This window comes from Electrona antarctica (assembly GCF_951216825.1).
Source record: "Electrona antarctica genome assembly, chromosome: 16".
Classification (NCBI taxonomy): domain Eukaryota; kingdom Metazoa; phylum Chordata; class Actinopteri; order Myctophiformes; family Myctophidae; genus Electrona; species Electrona antarctica.
Window position 1 is genome coordinate 8,426,098 of NC_136797.1, and position 21,252 is coordinate 8,447,349.

General features: G+C 42.8%; 1 protein-coding gene and 1 long non-coding RNA gene across 3 annotated transcripts in view; both read left to right on the forward strand.

Annotated features, from left to right (window-relative positions):
- LOC306939723 (uncharacterized protein) overlaps positions 1-15,197 on the forward strand; it is a 30,389-nt gene extending 15,192 nt beyond the window's left edge. Inside the window, exons 3-7 of one of the 2 annotated variants that reach the window (XM_079524410.1) lie at positions 2,801-2,877; positions 8,625-10,760; positions 11,270-11,407; positions 12,027-12,119; positions 13,082-15,197. In XM_079524410.1, coding sequence (XP_079380536.1) covers positions 2,801-2,877; positions 8,625-10,760; positions 11,270-11,407; positions 12,027-12,119; positions 13,082-13,411 — 2,774 coding nt within the window. In that variant the 3' untranslated portion in view covers positions 13,412-15,197. Of the gene's footprint in view, positions 1-2,800; positions 2,878-6,620; positions 6,744-8,624; positions 10,761-11,269; positions 11,408-12,026; positions 12,120-13,081 lie in introns of those variants that run through there. The other variant, XM_079524411.1, reaches the window with a different exon arrangement.
- Positions 15,198-16,424: 1,227 nt separating this feature from the next.
- On the forward strand, positions 16,425-20,491 carry LOC306939211. Its single transcript, XR_013791854.1, has 3 exons — positions 16,425-16,557; positions 18,217-18,402; positions 18,820-20,491. It is a non-coding gene; the product is annotated as an uncharacterized lncRNA (long non-coding RNA).
- Positions 20,492-21,252: the final 761 nt, after the last annotated feature.

The window sequence follows — 21,252 nt, forward strand, 5'->3', positions numbered from 1 at the left end:
TTAGAGGTACAACCAAGAAGGGTACACCAATGTACCAATACCAAAGGTACATTTCTGTACTCTACTAGGTAGTGATCGACCGATATGGATTTTGGCCGATATGACCGATGACCGATTTGTGAAGAGTCAAAAAGCCCGATTACCGATATGATGAACCGATATTAATATAAGTTAAAAAAATATATATATATTACATAACTTTCAACACAAGAATTCCTTTAAATGTATTGGAAAACATTTATTGCTTTTCAAAAGCAAGATGCAAGAACAACAACATTGTGTTCAGTAACCCTCCTCCTCCTCCTCCAGGCAGGCAGTTCAGCAACCTTCATTGCCTTTACAATATTGGCTCCGTTGTCTCGCAGAACGAGCAGTACACGGTCTTGGTCGATACCCCAGGAGTCAAGCATGCCCAGGAACACTTCTTTAATATAAAGATGTGTGTGGGACCCCACCATCACCTTTGTGTTGAGAACCACCTGCTTTCTGCTCCATGTCTGATCAATGAAGTGACATGTTAGGCTCATCAGTGACTCAGTTGCCCCAGACCAGCAGTCTGTAGTGAAGGCGAGTGAGTGACCAGCATTCTCTGGTTGGATCAGTGCTTTAACCTTAGCGTGTAGCTTTTCATTAAGAGATGGCAGCATAGATGTACGATAATACTTGTCGGTTTTCAGTAGGTATCTGGGTTCAGCTCTTGCCATTAAGCGCCTAAAGCCAGGATCAGACACCATGGTGAATGGTTGGTTGTCAGTCACCATCATCTCTATAATTAATTTGTCATATTCTTTAGATCTGTTATCCGAATTATCCCACTTTCTTTGGTTATCAAACATGCCCTCAATGGTAGGCTGAGAACGAGAAGGGGTACTTTCAGTTTCAGCAGCAGCCCGTCTCTGCTTTTGATTTTCCTCTTCCTTCTTTTTAGCTTCACTGTGCAGTGGCTTGTGACTGTTTTGAAGATGGTTCCAGAGGTTTGTCGTATTCTGATTCCTTTTTAAAGCTGATCCTGTGCTGGGGTTTTCGTTGCAAGTATTGCAGATTGTTGTGCCTGTTGCTGATTTAGTGAAATAGTCCCAGACTACACTTATACGCCGTCCCGGAGGAGCCATCTACAATAACAGGAGGTTGAGAGAGTCAATGATTATTTTTGTAATAATGAACAAGTACATAATAATACTGATAATGGCCCTCTACAAGCCTAATTAAAACATTGTGAGCTTGTAGATTGGCTATTTTTAATTTCACTATATTTTAATTAATTTATACCATACTATAAATGTAAAGTACTAAAATATGTCTTTGAGATATTGTGGGGCAGCCTAAATGTCCAAAAATGCTAAATACAAATACTGTGATTTCAGCATGGGTCAGGGATTCGTGTATCACCGTTGCAAATAATGTAGCCATAGTGTTACATAGAAAATGTTACCCTTATATAAATGCGCTACCTGGGGTAGCACATTTATATAAGGTCACATTTTATATGTAACACTACATGGCTACGTTCTATGTAACGGTGTTACATTGAATCTCGTGACCCATACAATTGTGCTCCCTCGTCTGATTTTGGGCAAAATGGCTGCCCCCAGTAATGTTTACTTGTTGCACAGTTGACTAGAAGCTCGACCGGCCGCACATTTCATGTACGCGTCGATGATAATCATGCTTTTATAAACAAAGCAGTTCAGTCAAGTTATCTTACTTTAAAAACAGCCGTGGAAGAAGAATGTCCTTCTTTCACTCCGTTGATGACGGTAGAACTGCAGCACACCGTGGCTTCCCCTCCTGTGAGACGAGATAAAACATTTGAAAGCGAGTCAGCAGTCAGTCACATAATGCTATATTATATTTTACATGTGTTACATTACAACGAACGGATTACCTGAAAAACAAGCTCCGTGTTGCTTCTTGGAGAAGTTGAACTGGTGAGTGTTTAAGGCGGAATGTGATGGCTCATGGCTGTCGGAAAGTTTTCCACATGTCTCTTTGAGAGAGAGAAAGCGAGACAGACAGTTAATTATTTCCGAGATAATAATATGTTAAGTGTAAGCACGCTGTGAAGGGTTATATCATTGTGTCTCTTACTTGTAAAACAGCCAGTTGCTCCACGACAAAGCGGCAGGGTGTCCCCAGCTCTGTGCACATGCAGTGTTGTTTTTTTTCTGTGCCCACTGCCCAGCACTGCAGACGCTCTCCTTAAGACGCACTCGCAGAGGATTCATTCGTTTCATTGGCTCATGATGTCTGTTTTCAATCAATCTAAGTATCTTTTGGTCGGCACATTTTTAGTGAGAGAGGTTGTTGCGCCAATATTTGCGCATGAGGAAAAATAAAATAATCGGCCGTTTTTTTCCGATTATTATCTTTTACCACCGATACCGATATTAATAAAAAACATGAATATCGAAGCCAATAATCGGCCGTGACCGATTATCGGTCGATCACTACTACTAGGGTACTCCGGGGGTGACAAGCCATTTGTACCTTTTGGGGTACAGAACCGCCCTGTTATTTCTCTGTGTGTAGAGACATCAAAGCTGAAACATAAGATGTGTGCAGTATACTGGGGTCATTCTGAACATATCTGCAAAATATAGGTCAACCCTCAACTCAATCCAGCTTGCCCTACTGAGTAATACATCCACATTGTGTGGTTATGATAAAGTTCTGCAACCTCTTATCTTTGATCTAAAGGTATTGGAGTAGGACAGTGTTTACCTGGAGAAACTTGGTGCAAGTGTGAAAGCCACAGTCTTATTTGTTGCCGCTGATAATCTTGGTGCCCACTCTCTTGCAGGATTCCTCGAGAGCTTCAGCGTTGAGAAGTCCTGCAGATTCTGTTTGGCAAGCAGTCGTGGCGCTCAACAACAAGAGGTATGTACCCTAATTTCCGGGCTATAAGCCGCTACTTTTTACCCATGCTTTAAACCCTGCAGCCTATACAGCGGTGAGGCTAATCTATGGATTTTTACAGCTAACGGCCACTAGGGGACCTTCTAAATCTATGGCCGGTCCACGTCCCCCACCTTTAAGCGGCGGGCTCCAGCAGGAAAGAGTGAGACAGGCAGTTTGCGCGAACAACGAAAGAAAAAGTGGAACCAAATGCAGTACGAGAGACAGAACAAGAGCAAGACAGACATTACGAGAGCGAGACAGTTTGCGCAAAGGAAGCTTTCATGCACAAACCCTCATTATGGAAAACAAACGAAGAAATGCATATGATGCAGCTTTTAAGTTAAAGGCACTCGATCTGGCTGTCAAAGAAGGAAATAGAGCTGCTGCACGTACCCTTGGCATCAATGAATCAATGGTGAGACGTTGGAGACGCCAGCGTGAAGAACTGGCTCAATGCAAAAAGGCAAAAAAAGCTTTCAGAGGTAATAAAAGCAGATGGCCCGAACTTGAAGACTTTCTTGAAGATTGGCTGAACACAGATTGGCTGAACAGCAGACGGCCGTGGTGTTTCCACCGTGCAGATCCGACTGAAAGCCAAAACAGTCGCCACCGAAATGAAGATTGAAGATTTTAGAGGTGGACCATCCTGGTGTCTCAGATTTATGAAACGAAAAGGACTGTCCATCAGGGCGCGTGTGTCAGCAACTCCCTCCCGACTACGAGGAAAAAATAACAAACTTCTGCGAATTCACACACAGAAAGATAGACGAATATTCCATCGGACCGGACGAGATCATAAATATGGATGAAGTGCCTTTGACGTTTGACCTGCCTCTCACTAGGACTGTTAACAAGAAAGGTGAATCGACCATCACGTTGAGAACCACTGGCCATGAGAGAACGAATTTCACTTGTGTTCTGGGCTGCACAGCATCCGGATTAAAGCTTCCGCCAATGGTGATTTTTAGGCGGATGACTATGCCAAAAGAAAAGATCCCGAACGGCATCTCCGTTAAAGTCAACAGGAAAGGGTGGATGATGGAAAGCGTAATGAAGGAGTGGCTGAATGAGTGCTACGGGAAGCGACCCGGAGGATTCTTTCGCCAAAATAAAGCATTGCTCGTTTTGGACAGCATGAGGGCCCATATAACAGATTCTGTGAAAGCAGCCATCAAGGGCACAAACTCAATTCCAGCTGTGATACCTGGGGGCACAACGAAGCATCTGCAGCCACTCGACATCAGTGTGAATCGTGCGTTCAAAGTGGCACTACGCGTTCAGTGGGAGGCGTGGATGACTAGCGGCGAGAAATTCACCAAAACTGGTCGCATGCGAAAAGCAACTTTTGCGCAAGTCTGCCAGTGGATCCTGACAGCGTGGAGAAGAACATCCACGATCTCCAATGGGTTTCGAAAGGCTGGACTGCTGCGTGATGAAGAGGAGGACGCCGCCACGGCTGACGAGGCCCTAAAGAGGATGTTCGATTCCGACACTGACGAAGAGGAGTTCTTTGGTTTTGAGAGCGACAACGAAGGAGAGACTGGGAGAGTGGCTGACGAAGCCACCCTGAGGCTGTTCGTTTCCGACCCTGAAGAAGAGGACTTTGGTGGTTTTAGTACGCAGGAAGAAGACGAAGATGAGGATGAATGACTGACTTTTCTTGTTACAGCCGTGTTACTGCACCTTAGCCTAAAAGATGAAGACGAGGATTAATGACTTTTCTGGTAGGCTGGTTATATTTTAAGCAGCCGTGTTACTGCACCTTTAGGCCTGCTGCCGTGTTACAGGCACATTTAATTTAGCCATTGATATTGCCTCGTCAAGCGCTGTAAGCTTTGTTTTTTGTTATGGTACTAGGCTTACATTCTTACATTTGTTCAACATTTGAACTAGTCCAAAATTCGCTTAACCTCAGATCGAACGCCTGGATGCGCTACGTCGTACCCAATACCAAATCTGAGGCAGGGAAAAAAAGAACTTGCCTTTTTTGGGCCCTGGGCATGGAACGATCTACAGACCAGATTAAAATTGTCTTCTTTGATCCCCCTAGTGACTTTTAAGAGGATTGCCTTGGGCACACTCTCCAGCCATTGCTCCTGCTTTGACTTAAATGCTGTGATCTTAGTTTTATATTAGCTTAGTGGTTTCATGATGTATTGTTCTTATTAGTCTTTTTATTAGTCTGTATTTGGTTAGCTACTTAACTCTCTCTGAGCCTCCCTGGTAGTAGGTTTTTGGTATTACGGATGTCATATGTTTGTCTTTGTCATGTCCTGTATTTGTTGTTACTGGCAGAGCTGTGTAACATTTATTTGCCTCTTCTCTTGGCCAGTGCCGTAAAAGAGACTATAGTCTCAATGTGATTTTACTGGTTAAATAAAGGTTAAATAAATAAAGGCTATACTGTAGATCACTGCCGGGACGTGCGCTGGGAACGCACCGTTTATTTCTGCACAGTGTACACGTTTCGAATGCTGTTAAACATGAAAGTTTGTGTGTCTGAAACGCTATGTGATACAGTACAGTTTACACAGCACAGTAAATGTTCCGTACTATTGCACTAAATGGTAACACTTGAATAAGTTATGTAAATATGCAACTTGTTTGTTGAAATGTTAAAGGACATTTCTTTTATGTTTTTGGGGCTCCCATATGCGTTTTCTATCCCCACAAATAACCAATTTTCAGCTTTAATGGAAATTGCTCTCAGGAACGGCTCAACTGATTTTGTCCTCATCGTGATGTCATCAATGTCACCCTATTTTGTATAATTCCTCCTCTTCTTCAGTCTTCAGTTCCAAATTTGCATTTCCACTTTGTTTACAATGTCCACCATTGTTGATTTTCCAAGCTGGCATGGAATGGAAACAAGCCTGGTTTTATCTAGCATCAGTATTATAATGACTCAAATATTAAATAATCTTTTCCCTAAATTTAGCTGGTGCGGCTTATATTCAGGTGCGCTTTATAGTCCGGAAATTACGGTAATGTGATGGATTCTTTCAACTCTGAGACGAAGAGTCCCATGATGGGCAGGTGCAGGAGGTGAGAGAGGATCCAGGATCGAAAGTGTGAATCGTTATGGTGTGAAAAGGGCATGTCCATTAACTGTGTGTGCGTGCGTGTGCGTGCGTGCAGAGACAGAGTTATTTAATAAAAATCTAGATTTGACGTCCTGTCTCGCTATAGCACACGTAGGCTATACGCTATCACAAACATTTCGCCCTGTGTAGCCTGGCTATTCCTGTGGCGTGCACGCAGAGAAAGTGAGAGAGGCGTCCTGTGTCGGTCTCACGCTTGTATCACAGCATCCTGCACGTGCGTGAGATGTCAAAATCAATTGGAATAAAAACAAATAGCCTATAGGTATCAGGTCTGGATCGCATTTGAGTGAACTCTTGCAGTGTGTGATGCCTAGTCGGCTATCGATCGTTTGGTGTGAAAGACACAGATAATATATATATATTAAAGACTCCTGTAGTGTGAAATACATAACGATCTGATGACTTGCTGACAACTTTAAAACTCCTACAGCCTGTAGGGGCCATAACACAGACATTATGTTTGTCTGCAAAATAAAATGACAGCATGGTTGTTAAAAGTGGCCAGGAGCCCAGACTACATATGGGTGTATGTACCTTTAATGCTTGGGACAGGTTACCATAGTTACAAGAAGTGACGTAGTCACGTTACGTGCCTCAGCCCTGAGCCCGCGAGAATGTGCTCGACCCCTTTTGTTCCAAGTGAAGTTGTAAATTGAAACTATTTTGAGTATATTACCGCCGTTTGTATCATCTGAACTAAGCTCCAGTATATTTTTCACAGGCTTTGAGTCAATGACGAAAGTAAGTGAATGCATGAATGAATATGTTGATATTGTCAGGTTTTATGCCCTGTAATGAGTGATCCACGTTGTGTAAGAGATGCATGAAGATATACTAACGTCATGGTATAATGCTCACAATACGTGTCCGGACTCTGGAGAGGTCTCCACTCTCCACACACCTAGCGCGGATTCGGATTTTTAAGTGGCTTTTCTCCATCGGTTTTCCGAAAAACGCGGCCGGTGTGCAACCACTGTGGTGGTTTGTTAATTACTTCTTTGAGTGAAGTATTTTGTATCGCCGTTTTTTGGCACCAGTAAAGTGACCAATTCATAGCATTCATTCCAGGCAGTTGTTTTTACTGATCCAAATATGATTCTGTCCCCTTTATGTGGCCACCAGGGGTCATCCCTTCAATTATATCTGACAATTCAGTTCCCTACAAAGCAGATGATATCTTTGGAGGATGTTAATTATGCACTTGTGTTCAAAGTGAAAAATTGAACACAACCAATACAGTATATGGTGTGATTTATTACCATGATATAGTTTGCATAATCCTACTCATTGTGATGGAGTGGTATTTATTATTTGTTTGTCAAATTACCAGTATCTAATTATAGATTAATTCTGTTTGTTACTGCTGAATATAAATACTGTGGAATACTGGAAGTCAAGTCTCTGTCCATTATTGCATCCTGACTAGGGATGCACCGAAAGGGAAATTCTTGGCTGAAACCGAATATAGGAAACAGTCGGCCGAAAACCGAATATCCGAATATGATTAATATTATATATTTTTTTCCTACCTTTGCTGTCATGGCCGTACCTTAAAGCTACCTGATTTATGGCAAAATAAATGGTTATGGCAAAACTTAACTTAAATAATAATCACTATTATGGGTCCATAAAACATTTATTCAGCTCTTTTGAATGCATTAATTGTATACACTATTCGGTGATATATTTTCTGCCTATTCGGGCCGAAACCGAATAGGCCGAAAATGCATTTTTAGCCATTTTCTGCCGAATATTTTCTGCGGCCGAATATTCGGTGAATCACTAATCCTGACAGATGCACCATCTTGGGTATTGCTGACAGACATATAAGAACCAGTACTCGGCCTCATACTAGTATTTTTCAATGGTACTGTGAGCATTTAAGATCTTACCAACTCTACAGTCCCTGTGTGGTGAGGATGTCAGAGTTGATTGATGTTTTCCCATTATCTGCATACATGGTGCAACGACAACTCGTGGTAGCACTGAAACAATTTATTTGCTAAATCATCTTTTTTTGAGTGGAGCAACCACTCCATTACACAGCTATGTGTGTCCCTGGGTCGGTCTGTCTGTCTGTCTGTCTGTCCATGCACGAAAATAGCTTGTTTGGTTTTCACCATTACTCAACCATTTCGGACGCGAGGCGGCTTGCCGTAAACGGCCCGGGCCCGGCCCCCTGGGCGCATTCCTGGGGGTCTGGATGTTCCGGGGACCCCCACACGGTAACTGTCTCGACGGTTTCGGACACAGGGTGGCTCGCCGGAACCGGGCTGGCACCCTGTGGGTCTGGAACCTCCGCGGGCTCCCCGGGGACCCCCACACGGAGTTGCACCACTCAATTCACACGGGTGTGATTTTTCATGTCAAGGATGTATCTGGCTGCGGGACCCCTACTCAAATATGTACTGTACACATTTATTTTGTAAATTATTGAAACTGTTACAAGCCAATCTATAAGCTTAGTGACGCATTGTGAGCTGGCAGATCTGCTACTTTTAATATCCTAAATAGAAAATGGGATTGAACTGAGTGTGCCGTTATGTTAAATAATGTTTTGTTGGACCCCCAGACCTCACTTTGAGAAACCCTGTGCTAAATTACTTATTTGTCCCCCCTCAGATGCCTGTACGAGACCCTGTTCCCCCACAGATGCCCGTACGAGACCCTGTTCCCCCGCAGATGCCTGTACGAGACCCATTTACCATGAGGATGTATCTCTCTGCGGGAGATATACGGAAGCTGACAATGACACCGGGACCCGACACAGTTGAAGATTTAATTGGCTGGCTCAAAGGCATTCTCCGATTGAACAACAACTTCTCCTTGCAATACGACGATCCCGGTTGGGGACTGTGCAACCTCGACGATCTCAAAGAGCTCCCAGGGAAGCCGACCATCCACGTCATCCCTATACTTGAGCTGGTAACGATACCAACGGCAACTGCACAACCTGTTTTTGATCATCCAACCACTGCACAGCCTGTTTTTGATCATCCAACAAGTGCACAGCCTGTTTTTGATCATCCAACCACTGCACAGCCTGTTTTTGATCATCCAACCAGTGCACAGCCTGTTTTATATCATCCAACCACTGCACAGCCTGTTTTTGATCATCCAACCAGTGCACAACCTGTTTTTGATCATCCAGCCACTGCACAACCTGTTTTTGATCATCCAACCACTGCACAGCCTGTTTTAGATCATCCAACCACTGCACAGCCTGTTTTAGATCATCCAACCACTGCACAACCGGTTTTAGATCATCCAACCACTGCACAGCCTGTTTTAGATCATCCAACCACTGCACAACCTGTTTTAGATCATCCAACCACTGCACAACCTGTTTTAGATCATCCAACCACTGCACAGCCTGTTTTAGATCATCCAACCACTGCACAACCTGTTTTAGATCATCCAACCACTGCACTGCCTGTTTTAGATCATCCAACCACTGCACAGCCTGTTTTAGATAATCCAACCACTGCACAGCCTGTTTTAGATCATCCAAGTCCAACCACTGCAGTGCCCGCTTTATATAATCCAATAGGTCAGAGACGAGTTTTTGTAATCGTCAACCCTAACCCCGCCCCCCCCACCAGAAACGCATTTGACTGCCTGAACTCCAGAAATTCTTCACGGGGGCCCACGACCAGCACCCCCCACATGCGCGTCATCCCTATACTTCACCTGGAAAGAATACCAACCCTTCAGCTGGAAAGAATACCGACACTTCAGATGGAAAGAATACCAACAACCAGCGCAGGCCCTGTTTTAAATAATCCAACCAGCGCAGGCCCTGTTTTAAATAATCCAACCAGTGCAGGACCTGTTTTAAATAATCCAACCAGCGCAGGCCCTGTTTTCAATAAACCAACCAGCGCAGGCCCTGTTTTCAATAATCCAACCAGTGCAGGCCCTGTTTTCAATAATCCAACCAGTGCAGGCCCTGTTTTCAATAATCCAACCAGTGCAGGCCCTGTTTTAAATATTTCAATCGATGCAGTACCTGTTTTAAATTATCCAACCAAGGAAGAACCTGCCTTCGATAATCCAATCACTGCAGAGGACGCGTACAGCCAGGCAGACGGAGATATCTGGTCCAACTCCCCTCTAGTTAGAAGCTCGGCGTGGCCAGAGGTATTTCAGATTCCCTATTTTGGTGTGGATGTTGAGTATAGACTCAGAGAAGGTAACCTGCAGTACATGGAGGATCAAACCTGCCTCAAAGTGCAGAGGGAGCTGAAACACAAAATCCTGCATAAACTGGCTCAGACCATGTATGCGTTTGATCCGTACCCCGGGCAAAAGGACCGCAAGGCGGTTGCAAAGGCCTTACTGGAAAGACACCCGTGTCTTGGAAAGTTTAGCTGGATGTCATGGACGTTCAGTCTGGACTATAAGATGGGAAATTACAGATCAGAATTGCGACGGACTGGTCGGATTGATGTGTCCGTCAATGGCGGTAAACGTGGGAGATACGGTGGAGAGGACCGTGAACCTCCCCACAAAGGCATCAAGAAGGCAAGGAAAGGGGAGCTAAATTTCCTGCCCCACTATGAAAAGAAGCACGACCCCAAAATGGAAGAAATTCGCCAGGCTCTGTTCGGTGAAATGATGACGCAAAACCCAAATGGGTACCTCGTTAAGAAACAGATGGACATCACATTTGCTTTCAGGAGAAAAGAAATCATCAAAGACAAGCCTGAAATCAGCCAGGTGTTACAGCGATGGCCAGCTCTCTTCACAGAAAGCCAGGTAAGTTTCTTTTTAATGTTTTTCAAGATTCCCTCTGCAGTTCTCTCCTGTGGGCCGGCACCGCTACAAGGACTTTGGTGTGCGTTAGCGTCTTTGTACACAAGTTTTGAATGTTTACTAAATAAATAAGACTGTGTGGCCTTGTGTTTTTGAAATATAATGTTCAAAATGCATTTATGCATGGCACAAAATACATTTCGGTTAAAGGACCACTGCATCACTTTTCAACTTATCTTCATAATGTTGGTCCGATGTCACTGGTGGACAGGTTTCTGAACTGCCCACAGCCCTTCCATGAGGCACAGACTGAGTAGAAGAAAATTGTGGCATTTTATCATGAACATTAGTGAGGACCAATTATATGAAGATAGGTTGAAAATTGGTGAAGTGGTCCCCTTTTAATTAAGTACTGGTTTTTGCTTTTGCCAATTTACTATCAGTTGTAAATCTAGTATCTGAGGGTTACAGATTTTTATCCATGGGCTCATACAGTATGTTTTATGTTTCAGATTTGGTGCGAGTTTTCCAGGCTGGTAGGGAGAAATCTCAAAGAAGACTTCTTTGGAGCGCTGGACCAGCTGTCCTCGAGGCTGATCGACCTCTTCGGGACCAAGAAACGTCTGACTGAGCTTTTACTTCAGACCAAGGTGAGTTGTCTACACTAGTCTACTTCCTCTCTTCCCTCGATCTCTGTTCCTTTCCTTTTTCATTTGAAAACTTCAGACTTCTCATGTAAACTATTCTCATATCTCCTCTATCCTTATCATTTCCCCACCCCCATGAAAGCGTACATTTCCCGTCAGTCACTCAAACTCCCCATACATGGGAACGCCCCCAGATCCCTGATGTCATAGTAAATGCAACCTGCTGTCGCAATTAATCAACAATATATAGCAATATATATAACAATATATTAGCGCCCCTCACTTCACACAGGTCACACAGGTGTGATTTCTTTTTTAAATAAAACCTTTGGGTGAAATGATTAAGACATATCAGTTTGTTTTGGATAGGTTTTCTCTGTTTTGTGAAAATCCTGTCTGTCTCCCTGACCACTGCCTGCCTGCTCTGCCTACTGCCTGCCCACCCTACCTACTGCCTGCCCTCCCATGTCCTGCCTACTGCCTGCCTGCCCTGTCATGTCCTGCCTACCAACCCTGCCTGCCCTCCCATGTCCTGCCTACTGCCTGCCTGCCCTGTCATGTCCTGCCTACTGCCTGCCCTGCCATGTCCTGCCTACTGCCTGCCTACCCACCTGCCTTCCAGGCCACAGAGCCAACAGCTGTCAGGTCTCTTTGTCTTCGCGGACTGCCAGTCATCTTGGGGGACGATCCGACTGTCTTCTTCAAGTTTTGCTCCGTAAGTAACTTAATTTGTTGTAAATGCTGCAGGTGTTTTTAAGACGAAAAATATCAGATGATTATCTTAGATACCAAGTTGTAGAACCATATTTGTCATTTCATGAAAAAGTACATTTATTATCGGTAATATCAAATCAAATCAAATCAAACTATTTATAAAGCACAAACGACTGTCATCGACCAAAGTGCTGTACAAGTAAAAAAAACAAAACATATAGCAATAGCAATACAATCAAATAAAATCAATACATCAATGTCAAGTTGGTACATATGAATATAATAGACACTACGGTAAGAGGTGCTCAAAATAAAAGGTTGAAAATTAAACTAGGTTTTGATTAAAAGCTAGGTCGAAAAAATGGGTTTTAAGCAGAGACTTAAAAGTCTCAATGGACTGGGCGGATCTGATGTGGAGAGGAAGGCTATTCCAGAGCCTATAGGGGCAGCCACAGTAAAAGCACGGTCTCCCCTGGTTTTAAGTAGGGCTGTTTAGGGGGTCAATAGTGAGAGGTGCGCTGACCTCAGGGCTCTGACCGGCTTATGGTGTTGAAGTAGTTCTGCCAAGTAAGATGGGTCCAGTCCATTGAGGGATTTAAAAGCAATTATAATTTTTTTTAAATCAATCCTAAATTTGACAGGTAGCCAGTGGAGTGAGGCCACGATAGGGGAGATATGGTCGTGCTTTTTTGTGCCTGTGAGGAGGCGTGCGGCAGCATTTTGGACTAGCTGCAGTCGTCTGCCCAAGGACTGGTCGATGCCAGAGTATAAGGCATTACAGTAGTCTAATCTAGACGAAATAAAAGCGTGAATTAATGTTTCAAGTTGCTTGTTTCAAGTTATTATAGTCCTTTTAATAATTAATGTGCCGTTTATATTGTGCAATTCTTTAGATTATATATTTGAACAGCATTATCTAACGGTATGATAATGTCCTGTCCTTGTTTTTTTTGTTTCTGTTAGGATGTAAGTGAATCTTCTGAATACAGTGAGACACCAGTGGGAATCCTCATCATCGATTCTAAAAGTCCCCAGCCCGGCCCATCCAAAGTGGGGATCATCTTGGAAGGGAGTGTGGTGATGGAGGTGGCCGACCTGCCTCAAGCCTTCTGTCTTCTTTTCGGTCTGATTTATGCCCTGCATCTGGACTACCCGATACGCATGAAAAATACATACCACTTCATACAACAGGTGATGCTCAACCTGGGTAGAAGTGCGCTGCCGCCCAAGGTTCAATCCTTGAAAGAGCAGCTGGAAGTAGAATACATTTTCTCTTCGACGTCGAAATCCTGACAGTTTTCTGAAATACCTCATGTTTCTGTATCGGTGGTGCTCAATATTTCATGTCAAGGACCCCACAAATGAGTAATGAATGTAATTGGCCACCGACCCCCATCTGAAAATATGTTATTCCAGTAACCCCTCGTAAGCAAAGATTTGAGTTAAAAAACGTTCGCTCTGAAAGAATATATATTCAAATATTTGCAACACATTTTCACGATTTTTCTAAAAATAGCAGATCTACAAGCTTGTAGATCTGCTATTTTTCAACAGCTAAAGTACAACATAATGCTTGAAACCCCAAAAGGGGTTCCCACCCAGAATAGGTTAAAGCAACATGAAGTTTTGCTGTAATTTTATTTTCATTTTTTACTTTTCTTCATTTGCCTCTTTTGGTGTTTTTTCTTCATTTGCATCTTTTGGTGTTTTTCCAATTGCCTTCAGAGTTTTACAAAGATCAACTGACAGCATAAAGTTGGTTCCCAACTTCCAATAGTTCATAGGCACCTTATCTTTAGCCTTAACTGTTATTCTCAGATCAGCTGACCGTGTAAAAGGGCTTCTAAATAGTTCTACACGAAGCACTTTATCTTTAGCAGTAGTTTACTGTTACTATGTTTATAATATTTGCTGTACTGTCTGTCAGTGTGCTTTATTTGATATACTTTTATATAAACACACTGTTTACACACTGTTCATACACCAAGTACACACAAAGTATATACTCATGCAGTACAGTCTGTTACATACGCATTGATGGGAGTACAATATGAAAAGACAAAATTCATCAAAGTACCCCAAACCAATTTGACATGGAATCCGGTCTGTATGTGTGCGCACTATTTATGCACGTCTTCACTTATTCCTGTAGGCTCTTACAGTAGGTGGAGCATAGGCTGCAGCATACTGTATGGGTATAAACGTGTTTGTATTTGGTGCACCTTTTATGTTTTTAAGCTTTGTTGCCTTTTAGGCACGTTCCATTTGAAGTCACTGTTCTGCTGAGCAGTCAGTCTGTGTATAATGTGTGTAACGTATTGTTGCTGTCGGGCGGATTCCTTGTATCTTCATTTTCCAAACTTTTACGTTTTAAGGCCATATTTTCTTCATAGGAAAGTGTCACGCAAAAGTAGTGAAAATAGCCGATGTACAAGCTCACAACTTGTCACATCCGCGCTGTGAGCTTGTAGATCAGCTATCTTCACTATTTTAAAATGCTTTTTAGAACAGTTTTCTAATAAAAAGCAACCGTTTGGTGTTTTGGATATATATGAAGCTTCCTCCTGATAGCAACAATATCAAACCAATGATGTACTTAGTTTCTGTGTAATAGGGTCAATGAATCACTCCATGGTTTGATATTCTTCCATCCGATTAGCAACAATCATCTCGTCAAACCATGGAGTGTATATGTGATTCATTGAAATATTGACCCTAATACGGGCTTTAGCTTAGAGTGACATACTATTGGTCCGACTGTCATTAGACCGACAACCTACCTCAAACCCTAACCGCACGCACGGGAGCAGCGCATGTTCGAACCGCATGTCCGTTGTTTCCGCATGTCGGTCCGTTGGTGTGTCTAATCTGGGTGTGCATCACCCCTGATACTGTTCATGTTCAATGCGTTTTGTTAAACGGAATGATGACGTACTTTGTCATGTTTATGTGAAAATGTAATGTCCCAGGACATTAGTAGACAAACAATGTGGTGCTTGTTCATTAATCATTATTTTCACAAATGTGATGTGAAAGTAAAAAATGTTCATGAAAAAAAACACACATTCTGTATGTTGCTGAAAGGCGAGGGATTCTGGGAATTATTAAACCAAAGTTCATGGCTGAATACATTTACAAAGAAAGTAATATGGTCTTTGCTTATTTTATTTTTGTGGAATAATTATTTGAATAATTTATATCCTACATAATTTAAGTTAAATCAATATTGCAACCTATGTGCAATGAACATAACATTCTTAGTTATAGTACGTAGTATAGTAGTAGTAAGGATTTTAAAGTATTTTAATTTAACTGAAATGCTTCAATTCATGAATTTGTATTTTTGAGTTAAGATCATTCAGGTTTTTTAATTATATAACTTAACAGTTTTTTTTTGTGCAACCGGTTTCCACAAAAATGTTTATTGAACTCATCTGGGTTTACGTCACAGTATGTAGAATACATTTCAAACGAAAGCACAAGTCAATACAAAAACGTACTTTGTGGACGAACCATATGATTAAGCATACTTAAATATTTTGTACTTCTCTAAATGTTCTCATGTGTGTGTATATATAGGCCTACACAAAAAAACAGGAAACCATCATATAAAGACAATAAAAAAGGGAAAAAACGGTACAGTACAGTATGGGAAGAAAGTGGTGGTGTGTGGGAACTCCGACTTAATTTACAGGGGCCAGTTTCTTAATATTTTCGCTACAGTGGAGAAGCTGGTCTGCAAGCATTTCATGCAAGGGCAGGAAGCCAAGAGTCCCATAGCCTTAAAGCTGCTACAAGCAATAATATGTCAACATTTTAATGCTTTTTTTTGTTGCTTTTTTGGGGGGTATTCAGACAGACAGCAATAAGTAAAACCCAAAAACATGTGTGACACTGACACATCTAGGGGCCACAACTTATGTGACACATCTAGGGGCCACAATCTGCATTCAAAGATGTTCCTAGCTTTGTCAATGGTTGGGAAAAAAAGACCCGGTCTTGCTTATAGCAGCGTTCCTGACAGCAGAGAGCATTCCTCCTAAAACTGCACTTAACGTGCGTGTGTGCGTGTGTGTGTGTGTGCGTGTGTGTGTGTGTGTGTGTGTGTGTGTGTGTGTGTGTGTGTGTGTGTGTGTGTGTGTGTGTGTGTGTGCGTGTGTGTGTGTGTGTGTGTGTGTGTGTGTGCGTGCGTGTGCGTGCACTCTGCAATCGGCCAATCAGAGGCGACGTCGGTGAGAGAGGAGGAGCTATTGTGCGTTTCCGTTTTGGTGAAAGTGGTGCCTATGGAGCTGTTTCATTTGTTGCGCGAAGCTAGCGAGCGCATGCATGCAGAGTTCACGAGCAACGTCTTCCAGAGAGAGATAACTTGAGACACTACTAGAAACTCTCCGAGGAACAAAACAAATTAACTGCTGGACACTGATATACACACACTGCAGGTTAGTAGTAAACAGATGTTATCATGTTTGTTGAATTGAACACGCGAGCTTAGCTAAGAGCTGAAATGAAATGAAATGAAATCTATATTTACCCAGGGTATCTGGGCTAAGCTCAAGAACTTGTTTCCAGCCAGGCCCTGCTCATAGAACACATTTCATCGTAGTGGTTGATGCCTTGTTCAAGCTAGCTAGCCGTAGCTCCTTGTAAATATGCCATAAATCCATGTGTAATCTACACATGTCCTAGCTTAGCCCAAACATTTAGACTCTCGTAGAGGTTTTTTTCGATTCTGACGAGAGATTCGTCAGAATCGAAAAAAACCTCTACGAGAGTCTAAATGTTTGGGCTAGTCCTAGCTCAGCTGCCTCTGGGCCATAGCTCTAATGCCGTTTCATTTAGAGCTATGTTACCGATGACTTCCCGGGGCTCGTATGAATGCAGACCTGCAGACCAGCCGCTCGTCTTTAGGGCCTTGCAAACGGGGAGCGATAAAACATATAAATAACGTTTTTGCTTCAATACAAAGGCGGGCTGTGTCATTAGAAAGCCTACTTTCCTTAGTGGAAGCACTCTGAGCCCCTAGCTCTGACCCATAGCTCTAATGCGTTGCATTTATAGCTATGTTACTCTCGAATGCAGACCAGCCTCTCGTCTTTATAGTAAATAAAAATAACGTTTTTGCGGGCCGGTAGGATAAGTGCTATGGGCCATGATGGAGTCTGAAAAGGTGGGTCTTCAGACTACGGCGGAAGATTGGGAGTGATGCTGCAGTTCTGATTGCAACGGGGAGTGCATTCCACAGTTTTGCTCTCACTAGGTCCATCCAGAACCTGTGCGTTGCAACAGACACTTCATTCAGTAGTTATCAGTAGGATTATTGAGCCGCAATGGTTCTGCAGGCTCCACCTGGGCAACGGTGGTGCTACAGGCTCCGCTTGCAGCTCGAATGGCCCATGTATGTTGAATATAGGACATGACGTATGTGTAGGTAGAAAAACAAATCTCACTGTGTACATGTACAGATTTTGTACATTATATTAACCACTTGAACCCCAGCCGTGGGGCCAAAAATAGCAGATCCACAAGAGTGTAAGCTTTTAGATCCGCTATTTTTGGCAAATGATTTGGGTGTATAGACGGAAAGAGAGCGGTCCAAATACAGAGACTAACGCTTTAAGTTAGTCGTTAAATCATCCTTCACATTTTCACTCGACCACTGACCAGGATGGTTTACCAGGCTATTTTTAAGTGGTTATTTAACAAACTGTATTCTAGTGTATGCACTTTGTATATGAGCTGTTGGAACTCGCAAGGTGTGTGTCATTGATTGGGACACATCTTTTAGTTTTCAGATCGCATTTGAGCACAAGAAGTATGTTGCCTGTGATGTATGTGAAGATTGAGAACATGAAGGCAAGAGACAGGTGCTGAAGGTCTGAACCTGAAACTGAATGTAGAATTGATTACGATAAACTGTTATTATTCAAATAAAAGTTACTTATTGAAATCAAGACTCGGTTGCCTAACAATTTATAATAATATAGTGATTAAATTGAATCGTGACCTTAAAATTGAGAATTGAATCGTGTATATGAGGCAAATCGAGACACCCCCACTGAATGAAAACTAAAAGTTGTTTCTACTGGTCATTTCCATAGACCACCAAAGGGAGAGGGGTCTACAGTATCAAGAGATCTACTGGTCATTTCCATAGACCACCAAAGGGAGAGGGGTCTACAGTATCAAGAGAGAAGGCCTCCGAAGGATAGGACAGTCAGAGATGGACGAGGGATCTGGACGGTTTGATGCGCGGATGCAACCTGTTGTAAAGTTGTACCAGCTAGGTATGTATGGTTTTATTTACAGTGGTGACAGTCTTGTCGCATGCGCACGCACGCACGCACGCACGCACGCACGCACGCACGCGCACACACACACACACACACAGGGCGGCTGTGGCTCAGGAGGTAGAGCAGGTCGTCCAATGATCCATGGGTCGGCGGTTCGAATCCCGGCTCCTCCTGTCTACATGTCGAAGTGTCCTTGGGCAAGACACTGAACCCCAAATTGCTCCCGATGTGCTGGTTGGTACCTTGCATGGCTTCCGCCGCAATCGGTGTATGAGTGTGTGTGTGTGTGAATGGGTGAATGTAATGCACAATCTATGTAAAGCGCCTTGGATAAAGGCGCTATATAAATGCACCATTTTTTACACACACATACACAAATGTGATGACCCTCTCTCCCCCCTCTCTTCTCAGACTTGCTGCACCTCCCTGTGTGTAAGGAGGGTTTCACTGCACAACAAGCTGATGTTGAGGACTGTGGAACATCACAGCTGAATTGTGATGACCAGCTCCTCTCTCCTCCCCTCTCAGTGGACAGTGATGATTTGGAGGAGGCCAAAGAAACCCACCACAGGAGAAGTCTCACAGGAAAGAAAAGGTTTACTTGTACAGATTGTGGCAAAATGTTTAATCAAAAGATGGAGTTGACATTGCACACAATGATTCATACCGGGGAAAGACCCTTTACTTGTACAGTTTGTGGCTTAGGCTGTTTTGGTAGTGGTCAGCTTAAACGACACTTAATGACTCATACAGGGGAAAAGCCCTTTCCTTGTACAGTTTGTGGCAAATGCTTTAGTCGGAAGTTTGTGCTAAAACAACACATGATGACTCACTCCACGAGGAGTCCCACGGGAAAGAAGAGGTTTACTTGTACAGAGTGTGGCAAAATGTTTAAAGAAAAGATTCAGTTGACATTGCACACAATGATTCATACCGGGGAAAGACCCTTTACTTGTACAGTTTGTGGCTTAGGCTGTTTTAGTAGTGGTCAGCTTAAACAACACTTGATGATTCATACCGGGGAAAGACCCTTTACTTGTACAGTTTGTGGCTTAGGCTGTTTTAGTAGTGATCAGCTTAAACGACACATGATGACTCATACAGGGTACAAAGGCTTTAGTTGCACAGAGTGTGGGAAAACGTTTACTCGAAAGGAACACCTGAAGCTGCATACAATGATTCATACAGGGGAAAAACCCTTTAGTTGTGCAGTTTGTGGTAAATGCTGGAGGCAAGAGGGCGATCTAAAAAAACACATAAGGACTCATACTGGGGAAAAGCCCTTTACTTGCAAAGTTTGTGGTAAAGGCTGTATTAATCGGTATCAACTACAAGTACACATGAGGATGCACACAGGGGAAAGGCCATATTCTTGTACAGAGTGTGGGTTAGGCTGTAGTAGTAGTGGTCAGCTTACCCAACACAAGAGAACTCATAGAGGGGAAAAACCCTATCCTTGTACAGTTTGTGGCAAAGGCTGTAGTCGATCGAGTGAGCTAAAACAACACATGAGGACTCATACAGGGGAAAAGCTTTTTTCTTGTACAGTTTGTGGCAAAGGTTTTAATAGAGTGGACCATTTAAAAAATCACATGATGACTCATACAGGGGAAAAGCCCTTTACTTGTACGGTTTGTGGTAAAGGATGTGTTCAGAGTAGTCACCTGACGACACACATGAGGACCCATACAGGGGAAAGGCCCTTTATTTGTGAAGTTTGTGGTAAAGGCTGTGTTAGTAGTAGTCACCTGACGGAACACATGAGGACTCATACAGGGGGAAAGCCTTCTTAAAGGTGCACAATATAATCAGCGTCATTTTTTTAATCGGACGATATCTGCCTGTTTAGGCCGTATCGATCCGATCTCAAAATGACTGATTATTTTCACCGATATTGTTCACGCAATAATAACATCCAGCCATCCATCTTCAACCGCTTATCCGTAGTCGGGTCGCGGGGGCATTCTAATGTTGAGTTGATTGATGATGTTTGAATTGAAAATGTATTGAATTGATAGATGAATGGTGATTGAGTACATTATTTAAATGTGATCACCACCAGGTGTACCTTACCCTTGAGTTGGGGGGGGGGGGGGGGGGGGGATTGGTCATTGTCGACCCCTCTGTATGTGTATTGTGTAAGTGTGGTGTTTCCACTTGTCAGAAGATGCCTGAAGAAGGTATTTGGGCAAAACATTTTAACTTCTTTAATAAAAGTATTCATTCATTAAGCAAGCAAATGCAGTGTGCTGGTTTCATTCTCCTTACAGGTGCAGTTCGTTTAATGTAAATGATTTAGTCTGAACTAGCCTAGTGGCTTAGCTATGGACATTTGTGCCAAACAAAAAAAAGATTTGAGAGAGAAGAAATCTAAACGGAGCAAATATAATTTGGAATGAAAACTAATTAAAAACTGCAAGCAAAAAAAAATTAAACAGAGCAAAAAATAATAGTTAAAACGGCCATCAAAAAATATTTGAAAACGAAAAAAGTTCTCGATTTGTTTTTCCTCTCAGATTTTGTTTTTGGGGGGGATAGCCGATCTACAAGCTCAGTCAGAAAAGTCTGTCTGTCGTGCGACCCATAGATATTAAAGGGCCAATTCATCCCTTTTGCAACCATATCTTAATTTAATGATGTTTGGGAGACAAACAAGCTTATGTGTTGGTTTTTTTGGATATTTTTGTATTAAAAAGTTTCAGTTATGTCATGGACTCACTTCCTTCCTGGACTACATGTTGGTTTCATAGTTTGCTGCTGCTCTCCGCCATCATTGTATATGAGGGTAACCTCAATGCCTTCCCAGCATAAATTAAGGTTTGAAATGTTTGTTGAATAGCATGT